General features: G+C 51.6%; 2 protein-coding genes across 7 annotated transcripts in view; one reads left to right on the top strand and one right to left on the bottom strand.

Moving 5' to 3' along the window:
• The window catches only part of Cdc42ep4 (CDC42 effector protein (Rho GTPase binding) 4), a 23,401-nt gene extending 8,830 nt beyond the window's left edge, over positions 1 to 14,571 (top strand). For all 4 annotated transcript variants that reach the window (XM_005412220.2, XM_005412217.2, XM_005412219.2 and 1 more), the window contains exon 2: positions 11,762 to 14,571. In XM_005412220.2, coding sequence (XP_005412277.1) covers positions 11,874 to 12,920 — 1,047 coding nt within the window. In that variant the 5' untranslated portion in view covers positions 11,762 to 11,873 and the 3' untranslated portion in view covers positions 12,921 to 14,571. The remainder of the gene's footprint in view (positions 1 to 11,761) is intronic.
• LOC102003809 (chromosome unknown open reading frame, human C17orf80) overlaps positions 1 to 14,729 on the bottom strand; it is a 77,237-nt gene that overhangs the window by 2,311 nt on the left and 60,197 nt on the right. For all 3 annotated transcript variants that reach the window (XM_013508614.1, XM_013508619.1, XM_005412222.2), the window contains exon 5: positions 1,702 to 1,800. In XM_013508614.1, the coding sequence (XP_013364068.1) occupies positions 1,702 to 1,800 (99 nt within the window). The remainder of the gene's footprint in view (positions 1 to 1,701; positions 1,801 to 14,729) is intronic.

Here is a 14,729-nt window from a genome sequence, read left to right as displayed (position 1 = left end):
CTTCCAAGTGCTGGCATTACAGGCATACACCACCACAACCAGCTAATGCAGTATTTTATAAGTCATAGACATGGCTACTTTGGGGTATTTCCTTCTAGTCTGAGGGTGTGTGTGTGTGTGTGTGTGTGTGTGTGTGTGTGTTATTGATTGTTTTTAAATCTACTGAATTGTAGATTTAGGGAAAAAAACAAGGGCTAGGAAAAGTCACTAAAGCCAGAAACTATAAGGCAGATTTAACCATGGAAAAGAAAGCAATGAAATCACCATAATGTAAACAGACATATGATAAATTTGCAGATATATTTGAAAAACATGACAGTCAAAATTTTGAGTAGGTTAAATAAAGAAGCGATACAAAGCCATAGAAAAAGGTGAAGCCGCTGCCTTCCAGTGTAATAAATAGCTTGACCAAACAGTTCACAAGAAAAAAAAAAAGATGACAAAAAGCACATTTTAGTAAAATGCTCACCCTCATTAGTTGTTAAACAAATGCAAATTACAAGCTTGGAGGGAAGGTCATGTTTTTGTTATTTTCAGCTCAGTGGAAGAATATAACCATTGATGTTGCTCTTAGAAACCAGCTTGGGTTTTTTGCGCTGAAGTTTGGCAAAGCCTTTTGAAAAATAAAATAACCGTAAGAAACAAAGTAATTTATTCAAGAATCCGCAGGAAATAGTAAGGGAACGGGAGATACAGGAGATATTTAGCTGAATAGACAGATACAGAGTTTTAACCAAAGACTGAAACAATTTAGTGTTTATCAGAGACTTGCTGGATGTGAAGTTTAAAGCATTGAGACTTAATTTCACAAACAATGTTGCATAACTTGTTAGCAGGTGAATACTTTCATCCAAAGGAACAATAGTTGGCTTTATCCCGTACAGTGGAAAGTACTGCTTGGTATAATGACAGAACTGCCTAAAGCCACTGGAACACATAATTTATATTGCTACATTTTTTCGTTTTTGAGACAGAGTCTCACTATGTAGCCCAAACTGGCTTGGAACTGAGCCTCTCAAACACTGAGATTATAGGGGGATACAACCACATCCATCTCAAAAAGCTTTTTAAAAAGTAACAAAGAAAAACTGGCAAAATGAACATTTTATTTAGACTGATATATTCACAATCTAATTTTAACGTGTAATTAATATAAAATATTTTGATAGTTTACATTCTCAACATACTACTTTTGTCTTTTTGAGACAAGGTTTCATTATGCAGTTCAGGCTGACCTTGAACTCACAGCAATTCTCCTGCCTCAGCCTCCCAGGTGCTGAGATTACAGATGTGTACCACCGTGCCTAGCCTAACAGACTATTGTATATTTAGCACCTCACAGTTTGCCCTGCCACATTTCAACCATTGAGGAGCCACATGGAGTTGGTGGCCACCCAGTTGGACAGTGTAGCAGTGAACACAGTAGAGAAATTCCTGCCTGGACTATTGCTTTCTTCCTTGCAGAGCTCATGGGAGCCCTGCTCTGATTGATTCTCCCCACCACCCTGTACCCCCCCGCCCCCAGTATCCTCCCTTTTTCCTGAGCAGGGATACCTGGCGGATGTGTGTCGCCTTGCAGCTGTGGAAAATGTACTGACATCTGGGGCCTCATTCACTTTCCCTTCCAGGAAGGAACCACGGAAGCAGTGTGTTTGTTCCTAGGAAAGGGGGTTTGGCTAGTGTGTCTGGGCGGGAGCTGACCTGGACTGACTGGCCCGCAGGATGGGTGGTAAGCGGCAGTTTGGAGGTTATCAGAGCCAGGGTGGCTGAGGGTTCCATCTTCCTCCTTGGGAGCTGCATCTAGGAAAGACCATAGAATGAAGATAGAGCAGCACAGACAGGAGAAACTCTTCAGCAGGCCCTTGTTTGTGGGGACCCCATCCCTGAGTACACTGGGAGAGTGCGTCCTGGCTACTGTGGCTAGTGCTCCATCAGAATATCCAGAGGGGGGGCTGGGGATTTAGCTCAGCGGCAAAGCGCCTGCCTGGCAAGCGCAAGGTCGTGAGTTCGGTTCCCGGTACTGGAGAAAAACCAAAAAAACAAACAAAAAAAAGAATATCCAGAGGGTCCCATTGGAGCATGCTGCAAATGCAGCCATTCTCGGGGCAGACCTCTAGTGGAGGAAGTCATAAAGTGAGTCCTAGTTTCGAGGGCCTTTCTTAAACAGCCTCCTTGAGCCCACCGACCCCATCCTTCCGCACACACATTCTTAGCCACGGAAATTTGCACAGGCCAGATAGACAGCCTCACCTCCTGCCGAAAAACATGCACTCCAAGGCCTGCCAGCAGCAGGCTCATAGCACACCATTTAGCGTCTGTGAGAGGGCTGAGTGTGGTGCATGCCTGTAATCCCAGTACTTGGGAGGCTGAGGCAGGAGAGTTGCCATGAGTATGAGCCCAGCCTGGGCTACATCGTGAGACTGTCTCAAAAAAAAAACAAAACAAAAACAGCTGTTAGAGTCTTAGAGGGAACTAGGGTCACTATCAGAGCCTCAGTTTCCCTGTCTTTAAAACAGAGATAATTGTAACCCTGCTTGCATGGTTGTGGCATCTATGATATCTCCAGCACAGTGGCTGGCCCTTGGGAAGGGGGCCTGCTGACAGAAGGGCTGTGTGTATACATGGTAAGTTACCAGGGCACAGGGTGCTGCTTGCCCTTAAGTGACCTCCACGCTCTCTTGTTTTCTCTGCCACCTTGCAGTGTGACCAGTGAGCTGAGCTGGGGTTGTGGGAGTGGCAGAAGGCCAGCCTTCACCTGCCCAGGATATCTCGGACAGGATCCCTCTGTTGCGTGGGAGGCCAGCCTCCAGCTCAGAGCTTGAGTGTCACTGGACTGAGGCCAGTCTCCGCTGGGGTGGGAGTGATTGTTATCACTTGTCCCCTGCTCAGCTGAGGCGGCTCAAGTCCCAGGAAGCAGCTGTTGAGGAGCACTTTCTCTTGTGTGGGAGAGGTTCTTGATATCCTTGTTTGTCCTCCCAGACCATGGGAGCATGTAACAAGTGTCTAAGAAAAACTTGTCCAGCACGGGGTTGCTTTGGGAGGAGAAGGCAGAGAGAGAGAGAGAGACTTTGGATCGGGAGAGGGAGAGGGATAATAAGAACACGCACGGGTCGGCATGGGGACCTGTCTCAGCCTCTGCTTGCTCTGTTGCTGTGGGTTGCAGCAGCAGAGCCCTGAGAACTAGAGTTTTAAACTGGTTTTGAAATGAAAGTCTTTTCCTTAAGCCCTTGATGCTTTGGGATTCTTATTATTATTGTTATTAAAATTGCCTCACCACATTAAGGGAACTTAAAAAAAAAAAACAGCAGGTTTTTGTCCCGAGCGTTAACATGACTCTTTGTCATGTCAGACGTCCCTGTCTGATTCAGGAGCGCGTGTTGGTAGAGTTGCAACTGCTCTGTGTAAATGTGTGTGTTCTGCCTTTTTCCTTCCTCCACCGAAAGCCGTTTGGTGAGCAGCGTCCCAGCTTTTGGGGCTGGATGGCAGTCTGTTGGGTTCAAGGCTCCGTTTTCTTCGCCACCGCCTTACTGCTCAGAACACTAGGTTCTTTCCCAGCTCATGCTGCTATGAATAAGGCTTCAGTGAGTAGCAGCGTACAGGACTTTTTTCCCCTTTGACACAGTTCCAAGGGGTAAATTTTCAGATGTGGAAGTTGCTGCGCATACTCAGCTGAGAAAACCGTGCCATAGTTACGGGTGCCCCAAGGCCAGCCTATCCCGGATTGTGAGGGCTCTGTGCAGCTCTGGGCTCTGGGTATCGTGACTTTCCCCCCTGCCTGGTGGGAAGGTCCTTCTCCTTCTGTTTCCTGGTTCTTACTTTGAGCAAAAAGTTGACAGATGCAGGAAGGTCTGGGCTGGCACCTGGCAGTGAGCTGATGCAGTGTTATGTGGGGAAGAGCTTTAGACTGCAGGGCAGCAGACTTGGGCTCCAGTGCTCTGGGGCTGCTTATGACCTCGGACCAAGTCACCTTTCCTTGCCCCGCAGCTCTATGGAGGCCGCTGCACTGGGTCGGATAAATCGGTGACACAGTGCGAGCTGCATTTTGCCATCCTTGAGGTACACAAATCTACTGGGGCCAGATGTAGTGGTCTCCACTCAAGAGGCTGAGACAGGAGGATCACTGTGAGCTCAAGGCCAGCCTATAAACTATATTACTGGTGTCTGTCTCAAAAAAAAACCAAAAAATACAAACAACAACAATCCCAAGCTACCTGGGAGGCTGAGATACCAAGATTGCAAGTTTGAGGTTAGCCTGGGCAACTTAACAAGATTGTTTAAAAAAGGTATGTAGGGGAGTGCAGGTCGGGGAGGTGAGTACTGGGGATGTAGCCCAGTGATACAATATTGCCTAGTATAGACAAGACAAACCCTAGTATCTCCCCTAAATCCACTGGTTGTTGTATCCATGCGGACAGATTCCAGGCCTGCCCCACCCCCAGCATATCAAAATTCACTGATGTTCAAATCCCTTACCTAAAATAATGTGAAATTTGCATATAACCTATACATATCCTCCTGTATGCTTTACATCATGTCTAGCTTACTCATAAGATCCAGTACACTGTAAATGCTATGTAAACAGATGTTGTACTGTATTGTTTAAGCAGTAATGACAGGGGTGAAAAGTCTGTACATGTTCAGGACAAATGCAGTTTTTTTCCCCTGAAGTATTTTTGATCCGAAATTAATTGAGTCCGTGAAAACATGTGGATATAGAGGGCTAACTGTATACTGATTTTAAAACAAATCAAATAGGAAAACTAAAACCTACTAATACATTAGATTGACACATGTATTTGATCTATAAAAACTACACTTTCATGCATACACATCACATGCATAAGTTAGGGTGTGATAATGGGAATTAAGCCCAAGGCCCTTCCCACTCATTCACATCCCCCACTTTTTTTTTTTTGATAGAGATAGTCTCACCTGCGCTGGGCATGGTGGCCCATGCCTGTAATCCCAGCACTCAAGAGGCTGAGGCAGGAGAATCATTGGAGTTCAAGATCAGCCTGGGCTACACAGTGAGCTCAAGGCTAGCCTGAACTGCATAGTGAGACCCTGTCTCAAAAAGACCAAAAAAAAAAAAAAAGAGAGAAATAGTCTCACCAAGTTGTCCAGGCTGCCTCAGCCTCCTGAGAGTGCTGAGATTACGGCGTGCGCCACTATGCCCAGCTACGTGTTAGGTATTTTTTATATGATGCCCTCACACTTTTGGTAGTGCGTTGCTATTTTAGTGAATGGAGTCCTGGAGTGGGAATTAAGCCCTAACTCCAATTCGTGACCTTAATTTGGTCTTTCCACCTCTGAAAAGTATGATCCCACCATGCCCAGGTATTTTAAGGCGATATTTGACACAGATCCGTAAATGGTAACAGAGTCATAACAGTGACATTTCATGTTCCCATCTTGGGCTTCTGGGCGGCGGTAATTGTGGTTATTAAGGTTCAGTATCTTCAGATAGGGCATTTTAGCCCCTTTGCAAACAGCCTTCCAAATAGGAGTGCTTTTTGGCAGTACGCACGAAGGAGCTAAAAGATCCAGAGCAGTCCTGAAGTCAGCTAAAATCCCACACACAGTCCCCCGGGAAATTCCTCCTGGGATATGTAACAATGACACGTGTATCAAAGCACCCAGAGTTCTCTCCCGTCACTCTGCGGCCTTCAGCCCTGGTCCTGCACACTGTTTAAACAATCGTCAGCCTTCGCAGGTCTTCTTATCTTTGCGGGTAAGGGCTGGTGAACATTCCAAAAAAGTGCCCTATCTTTGGTGACAAAAGCCAGAACTGGCAGACTCTGAAGGAGTGCTGTGGCCCATGTTAGGCTGAGACTTACACGTAGCTGCCTTCAGCATGACAGAGAGCAAGAGACACCCACTCTTACATGCCTGGGGCTCAGAGCAGCCCAGAGGCCTGGAACCCGCTGGGTGCTGCCCTTTTTCTTCCTCCTCTGGGCCTCAGCAACCCTGGGTGGCGCCTGTACTAAGTCATGCGCTGACTGTGTCCTGCTGTGCCCCCCTCCATAGCCACGCCCCTGTCGTGGCCTCCTCTCTGCCTTAAACTCCTGCACAGGCCCCCGTCTGAGTTCTTGCCTCCCCTCCCCGCTGGCTCCCATGGCAGGAGCGGCTGAGGGTTTCTAAAGCCATGAGCCGGTTCACTGTTTTGCTTACAAATGGCTGTTGGTTTGTGTACCCAGAATGACCTCCCAACTCCTCACCTGGTCGGGCAGGAAGGGCCCTGTGTGACCTTCCCCCGGCCGCGTGGGTTTTCATTCTAGGCCTGAAATGCCACACTTGTTCCTACCTTGGGACCTCCGTATGTGCTGTTCCCTCTGACTGGACCCTACTTGGCATTGTTGGCAGTGCTGGCTCCTCCTTGCTCAGCCCCCCTAGCATCCTCCCTCCCACGCTTCCTCACGTTACCTCGTTTCCCTCAGTATGCTGAGGACTATGAGATACTGTTGTAGTTACAGGTTCACACCCCCATCACCCATACTCACCTGTACCTGGGAAGATACCGTGCTGTTTCCGCTTCTTTTTTTTGTTTGTTTTTGTTTTTTGTTTTTCTGAGACAAGGTTTCACTATGCAGTTCAGGCTGGCCTTGAGGTTACTTTGTAGCCCAGGTTGGTCTCGAACTCACAAGGATCCTCCTGCCTCAGCCTCCCGAGTGCTGGGATTACAGGAGTGCACCACCACGCCCGGCTTGTTTCCGCTTCTATCTCCAGTGCCTGAAAGACTACAGCAATCCCTCAGTATCCCTGAGGAACTGCTTCCAGGACTCCCTCAGATAGCAACATCCACAGATGCTCAAGTTCCTTATATAAAATGGTCCAGCATAGGCATAGAACCTGAGCGCATCCTCCTATACACTTTAAGTTGTATCTGGGTTGCTTATAATACCTGCTGCCCTGCAGATGGTGTATAGATCATGGTTATATCATCTATGGCCGTATCACCCTGAACGCGCCCGATCTCGTCAGTTCATGGTTGTACTGCATTATTTAGGGAATAATAACAAGAAGAAAAGGCTGTACGTGCTTAGCATAAATACTATTTTTTCTCCAAAGATTTTCAATTAGTGGTTGGTTGGATGTTCAGCTGTGTAACCAGGGACATGGAGGGTTGAATATGCTTAAAGATGGGAGTAAGAGGGGTGTCTCAGTAAGTGTGATCAGATGAATGAGTAATGAGTAAACAAAGCCTCCTGCAGCCAATCGGAGCCATGACTAAAGCCATCATATACCAAAGCCCTTTGTCCAGCTGCACTACCTGTAGCTGGTGTCAGTGGATAGTTAGGACCCAGGAAGGGCCCGTGGCAGGAGTGGCTGCCCTTGGCAGTGGCAGTGGGTGTTGAGGCATGTGTGTACTGGGTTGAGCCATAGGTCAGCTGCAGAGTGAAAGGGACAGCTCAGATCTGCGTCCTGCTTTGGGCCACACTGCTGGGAACAGGCCACTGCTGGGCTGTCAAGGGGCTGCTATGCTGGCTAATGCGGTGGGGGTGGGGGTGCCACTCGCTGTGCACCCTGCCAGGGAGGGTGGTGACGGGGCTAGGCAAAGCTTGTCCTTTGTATTCCCAGGGGCTGAGCTGAGGGCGTGGTTGGTGTGGACCCACACAGGAAAGGATTCCCCACCTTCGGGGAAGGTTTTGTGGCCAGTGGGCTGAAAGGGGGAAGAATTTGGCCCTCCCAGAGGCTCCGCTGAGCTGGGGAAAGCTTTCCCTTTCCCGGTAGTGAAGCAGGATGTACTTCCGGGGTAGGTTGGGGCTATCCCACTGGGGAAGCCGTGGGGAGTGGCTGGCTGTCGTAGGCAGGCAGCCTGTTAGCTATTTCCCCAAGGCTGAGTCATTGCATAGCAATGCTCCTCCCAAAGCCACAGCTCCTAGGGCCTGATCCTCTCTGGGCACTAGCTCACCGTGAACTCGCATCCCCAGGATGGCCCAGGCCTCTGGCTGGAGCTCTGGTTCCTATTACTTCCTTGCTCTTAACCCCTTGTTCATCCCCTCAGCCCCAAGTCATTCTGTTAGGAGCTTACGGTGACTCACCGTCACACAGGCCTTTGACACCAAAGACTAAGAACAACCCAGGGAGTGAGTTCTTGCCGGCCTCAGCAGACAGCTTGGCCTGTCGCATCTGAGCTCAAACTCAAGGACCCCAAAGACCCAGGCTCACACCCACCCTGGACTGCTGGGTGCCACAGCACCCTTTGTCACTGGAATAGTGGGACAAGTAGAGGTTGCGTTTGGACCCCACCTCTCTTGGGCCCCTTCTTTGCTGGATATTGAAGGTGATTGTCAAAAGCCACAAGCCACAAAGCCTCATGCCATGCTCCGGGAGTGAGGGTTAGGAAGCAGACAGCTCTGAGAGACTTGCCGCTTTCTGGGGTGTGGAGCCAAGCAGGGTCCTGGGGGATCCCAGGCTGGCCTAGGAAGGGTACACAAGGGTTGAGTCAACCCTTGTGCCTGTCCCTGAGAACATGTATGGCAATGCCACATATCCGTTCTCACTGAGTGTCCTCACTGCCCCCTCCTTTACAGCCCTGCCTGCCAAGCTGTGCTGGGAAAGGGAAGCTAATGGGGTGGTGGGGAGCGCCCTGACCTACAGCTGTGATGGCCTGGATACTTGGTTCCCCTGGGTGGCCGCAAGGATCCAGACCATGCATCTCAATGGGCCCTGGCAGCTGTGGTTTCTGCTCTTTGCTGAGTGCTTCAGTTGGGAAACCACAGTGCTTGCTGAGCTTCCTGGTCTGGGGATTCCTCTGTTACATCAAAACCCTTATGAAACTCCATGTCTGGTGACCAGGCTCTCACGGAGTTCTGACCCTTGCTGCCCGCCCCCATGCCTCTTTTTTGTTGCTCAGTGGTGTGTGCCTATGTCCACATGTGTGCTCACGCTAGGACAGTGGATCCGACTGGGCCAGTTTTGCCTCCAGGGACACTGAGCTGTTTTGAGGCCATTTGGGTTGCTGGACATGGTGGCAAAGGCCTATAATCCCACCCTTGGAGGCTGAGGCAGGAGTATCACAAGTTTTAGCCCAGCCTGAGCAATTTAGTGACTTAGTGAGACCCTGTCTGGAAAATGTAAAGAGGGTTGAGGGTATAGCGCAGTGACCCTGGGTTCCATCCCCTATGTCTCCCCTGTACTGCTGCTGCTGAAGGTGATGATAATGGAACAATGGGTATGGATGCTGTTGACATCTAGCAGATAGTGGTCAGAGATGCTGTGAACATTATATGCACAGGGCACCCCCACATCCACTCCAGATACACAAAGAATCTACTGTGTCAGGACCTGCTCTAGGACTGCTCAAGACTTTACATTAGGCAGCAGCCAGGCTGTCTCCTCCCTTTTCTGTGTCCCCCTGGTCAACAGTGGGGAGGGCACTCAGTTGGTAGTAGCCACCGAGCAGTGCTGCTGCCCACCACAAGCCAGAGAAGGCTCTGGAGTGGACAGAAGCAGCACCAGAGTGGGGATTAGCCCAAGGCCAGCACTGCCCCTGGGGTGCCCCGCTATGTTGCTTTGCTCCAGGGAGCCTGCTCTCTTATCCATAGGATGAAAGCACCGCCCGGGATATCCCTTCCAGCAGTGTGAGATTCCAGTGCTCGGGGAGCTGGGCTGCAGCCTCACTCCCTGCCCTGGCAGCGGAGACCAGGAGTTTCCGGGATCTCATAGAAACCCACTGTAATTTTCTTCTATGCCCAAGATGACTGGCACAGAGCCAAAGAGAACTTAACCAAAGAGAATTTTACCCCCAGTTTGGGCCCGGGACTGATGGCTGACCCAGAGGGTCTCCTAAGGCATCCAAGATCAGCAAACTTGACCATGGGCCAGTTTGTTTTTGTTTTATTTTTGCATTTACTGGTTTATTTAAAGGCCACACCTAGGAGCAGGTAAGTGGAAGGTTTCAGACCTGGCACACAATACTCTCCAGCCAACACCTGTGTTTTCTGTAAATAAAGTTTTATTGGGACACAACCACACCCATCTGTTTGCATGTCTTTGGCTATTTTCTTGTAAGAAGACTGAGCTAAGTAGCCGTGACAAAGATTGTGTCAGCCAAAAAGATGAAAATATTTGCACTCTGGCCCTTTGCAGAAAGGGTTGGGGACCCTGGTCAGCGTATTCAATGTCTGTCCAGAGGTACCTCTGACAAGATGGTAGGGTCAGGGGAAGTTATCTTGCTTGTGGGTCTGTTGGGAAGGTAGGAGTGCTAGCCCTGCTACAGGGTCATCTGAGGGTCTCACAGGGGAGTCCTTTGTGGCTGTGGGCCAGCCAAGTCACTTGGAGTAGGTCAACCCTTGTGCCTGTCCCTGAGAACTAGGTGTCTGCTGACGGACAAGCAGTGTGGCTGCCTGAGCGTTCGAGAGGGGAACTTGAGGGGGTCAGGGGATTGACTGTGGAGTCCTGGAGCTGTGCTGTGTGCTGAGATAGAGGTTGAAGGGGAGAAACTGGGGGGCCAGAGCAGGGCAGTATTGGACTCTCAGGCACTTTGAAGACTGTGCAACTGCTAGACGGAGTTGAGCCGCTGCGAGGAAGCGTGAGGAAGCAGCACGTGCACCATGTGCCCTGACTGAACTTGGCTGTGGGCAGCGTGGCCCTAGAATGGAGGTGCTTGAGACCTGTGCTGTCTGCAGGAGTGGGAGGGAGGCAGCGCCTGGGGACCCCACCCCCCTCCTCACCCACCGGGCTTGTCAAATTCTTCCCTGTCTCTCCCCACCTTGCCCAGCTCAGCTGAGGTTAACATTTGGAAGCTGGCCATGGGGGCACATGTTTGTAATCCCAGCATTTGGGAGGCTCAAGCTGTAGCACTGTGAGATTGACCCAACCTAGACAATCTAGGGGCTTAGTGAGAGCCTGTCTGAAAACTGAAAAAAAATAAACAAATAAAAGAGCACCCTGGAGAGAAAGGGTTAGCCCCACACTGAACTTCAGCTTAGCTCTTGCTGGAGCTGCCCAGGTGGCATCTCGGTGCTCTCCTGGGCTCTCCTCCTCCTCCTCTGGGTTTCAGGCTTATCCCAGGGGGCTAAGTCATTTAGGGTCTGGTCTCTGCCTGTCTCCACCACTAATGATTAGAGAAATGGAAGGGAGTTTCCCAATCTAGAGTCTCCCTAATAGACCCGAGTTTAGAGACCCACCGTGGAGTTGTCTGGAGCTGTCCCCAGCGAGATCCTTGTTTGTGGGACACCGAGTGGGGGCGGGCAGGCTGGGAAGCTGGTTTTGTTGGTCCCCACAGCCCCACCCTAGTTCTGATTCAGGAAAGCAAGACCACACACATTCCTGTCAGTGCCGGGCAGCGTTGCCCTCCCCTTGGGCCCGGCCTGTCATTCTCTTCTCACTGAAGACTGTGACTCAAGCTGAGATGTCCCCTGACGCCACAGAGATCGGGGTCAGATAGCAGGAGGAACCTCAGCAAGTCTCCAGGCCGACTGCCTTGAATCACTGAAGCACCCTTGCGTCCTTCATCAGGATTTGGGGAGCACCTGGGGGAGGCCTGGTCCTTTAGAAGAAAGGTGGTTTTCTCACAGGTTTTAGGGCAAGTGTGTTTCTTGCTTCCTATCTCTCACTAGATGTGCAGAGCCACTCCTCCACTCTCGAAGCTTATGAATGAAGAAATAGGCAGTGTTATAAACTGATTGCTGGATTCTTACACATTGTTTCATTTTGGAGGGGGGGGCCAGGGCTTAAAGGACAGCCCCTTGGCAGATGGGCTTTGGTGCTGAGTGGCCAGCTGGTTAACCCTGTCCCTCCTGTTTTCTGCTTACAGCCCTGTGATCTCCCTGGTATCACCCTCTCCACCCCCTGGACTTGGACTTCAGATCTGATCCCAGACCTGCCTGCTGCCTCGGGAGGGTCTGCCTCCCCTCCCAGCCAGCAAGATGCCAATTCTCAAGCAGCTGGTATCCAGCTCGGTGCATTCCAAGCGCCGTTCCCGTGTGGACCTCACAACCGAGATGATCAGCGCTCCACTGGGTGACTTCCGCCATACCATGCATGTGGGCCGGGCTGGGGACGCCTTTGGGGACACCTCCTTCCTCAACAGCAAGGCAGGCGAGCCTGATGGCGAGTCCATGGATGAACAGGCCTCCTCCTCCTCTTCCAAACGCAGCCTTCTGTCCCGGAAGTTCCGAGGTAGCAAGCGGTCACAGTCGGTGACCCGGGGGGACCGGGAGCAGAGGGATATGCTGGGCTCCCTTCGGGACTCGGCACTCTTTGTCAAGAACGCCATGTCCCTGCCGCAGCTCAACGAGAAAGAGGCTGCAGAGAAGAGCTCCAGCAAACTGCCCAAGAGCCTGTCTTCCAGCCCTGTGAAGAAGGTGGAGGCTGGGGAAGGCAGCATGGAGGAGGCAGCTGCTGGGGAGCTGGGGCCCCGTCGGAATGGGGCCACGGGCCTCCACTCCCCAGACCCCCTTCTCGACGAGCAGGCCTTTGGGGACCTGACAGATCTGCCCATTGTGCCCAAGGCCAGCTATGGGCTGAAGCACGCAGAGTCCATCATGTCCTTCCACATCGACCTGGGGCCCTCCATGCTGGGTGACGTCCTCAGCATCATGGACAAGGACGAGTGGGACCCCGAGGAGGATGGTGGCGGTTACCGCGTGGATGAGGACCCCGACAGGGTCACCCAGGCTCCCCCTTCGGCAGAGGCAGCCCCTCCCCTGGCGAGGCCTTCCCACGCTCTGGAGGATGAGGGGTGGGTGGCAGCGGCGGCAGCGGCGGCAGCCCCCAGCCCCAGCTCAGCCCGCAGTGTAGGCAGCCACACCACGAGGGACAGCAGTTCCCTTTCCAGCTGCACCTCAGGTGTCCTGGAGGAGCGCAGCCCAGCCTTCCGGGGCCCAGAGCGGGCCCAGGCCACTGTCCCAAGGCAGGCCGACAAGGAGTTCTCCTTCATGGACGAGGAGGAAGAAGATGAGATCCGTGTGTGAGGTGGCCAGGAAGTAGCTGGAGCTCTGGGCTGCATCTTCTCCCTGCTCCCATCCCACTGTGACCTTTGACCTTCCCGTGTGAGAGGCAGCCTAGGACCTCATGGATGAGGGGCTCTGGCTGAGCCCAAGGCCCTCAGAGGACCTGAGGAGCCAGCCTGGGTGCAGACAGGTTGATTGCCTTCCTCACACATCTGTTCTCCACAGCAGCGGGGGACCGGGCTGTGTTCTCTAAGCAGGAATCAGTTTTCCTCCTGGCTTCCTCTTTCTCTAGCCTGGCCCCAAATGGATGCCAGATGTTGCCCCAAGTTCCTGCCTTGGGCACTACTGCAGGTCAGCCAGAGGCGGCTTACTCCATGGCCAGGACATTTGGTTCTCTACCCTCTTTCTTGCCTGGTGTCCCTGCTGTGACCATGAGTGCCCCAAGCGGGTGTGTGCAGCAGGATCAATGGGGTGGTCTCCCCTCCCCTCCTCTCCCCTTTCCTCCTCTCCCCTTCCCTCCAGCTCCATCTGTGGCTCCTGCTCCAGAAGCCTGAGCCTGGGAGATAGACTGGAGCAGGGCACCAGCCATGAACCAGACACTACACAGAGCCCCTTGCAGGGGTGAGGACAGCATGGTGACAGATGGAAGGAAAGCCCCGGGCTTCTTGGGTTTCCCAAGAAGGGCCCCTTCCCAGATGACACTAGGAACAGGGCTGGGGCCCCCGCCCTATGGGTGTGTTTGTTCTTTATTATTATGTTTAAATCCTTATAGAGCAATATTTGGAACAGTGTTAATAAATAGAACGGAATCCTTTTAGAAAACCTTTATACCGAGTCTCCTCTTGGAAGTGACAGTGACTGCTAGCTTATTCCAGTCTGGGAAGCTCCTGTGTCAAAAAACCAGCCCCACCTGAACTATGGGGAAGCATTCAAGAATGCTATTGACAGCTGCAGAAGGCCAGTGTAGAATTCTGAAAAATTATTATTAAAAAATAATATATCCTGGGTGGAGGCTGCGTTTCGACTCCCTCACCCTGCATGGGACACACACTGCCCCTTCCTTCCTCCAGCCCTCCCCTACTGCGGAGGCCAGGGCCCCGAGGGCTGCCAGATTTAGCAAAAAAGAGAAAACAAAAACCAGAAGGCTGAATTAAATTTGAATTTCAGGTAAACAAAAGATAATTTTTTAAGTATTCATAGACCCTGTGCAATATTTGGAACATGCTTAATGCTAAAGAGTTGTTTTTTTGAAATTCAGGTTTTGCTCCTCCTGTAACTCGACTCAGGGGATTGAGTAGAAGCTGGGGTGTGAGCTCCAAGGGTGACGCTGATTATTCTTCTGTCCTGGGAATGGGCTGACCAGCCTCTGCCTCTGCCTCTGCCTCTGCCTCTGCTTAGCCAGAGGGAAGAGGGGGAGAGAACTAACTACAGTACAAGGGGTCCCAGCCATCAGGGGCTGCTGGGACCCTGACTCTGAGACACTAACCTGGCTCCTAACCCTGTACTCCTCTTTCCGGAAGCTTAGCTCCCACAGCGGCGGAATCACAGGGCTATGCTCCCCCATCAGTGGCCCTCGGCACCCGCCTAGGTCAGTTCCAGACTTTAAACTGTGTATTTTTTCATGATATTGTTAAAGCAGCAAGGAAACATTAAAAGGCCCTCTAGCACATCTGGCATCTGTCTCTGCTTTTCGGGGACTTACTTCAGGGTGGGGAGTGGTCAGCCTGTGGTCACAGAGGCTTGAGTGGCTTCTGTCGGCCCCTTGGGGCTGTCTCCCGGAAAGACAAGGCCTTGTCTGTCCTTCCTGCACAGGCCCTTTTGGCTCGGGGT

This window comes from Chinchilla lanigera, unplaced genomic scaffold (assembly GCF_000276665.1).
Source record: "Chinchilla lanigera isolate Chin_1 unplaced genomic scaffold, ChiLan1.0 scaffold00152, whole genome shotgun sequence".
Classification (NCBI taxonomy): Eukaryota; Metazoa; Chordata; class Mammalia; order Rodentia; family Chinchillidae; genus Chinchilla; species Chinchilla lanigera.
Note: the sequence above shows the minus strand (reverse complement) of the source record. Positions and strands in the feature narration are given on the sequence as shown.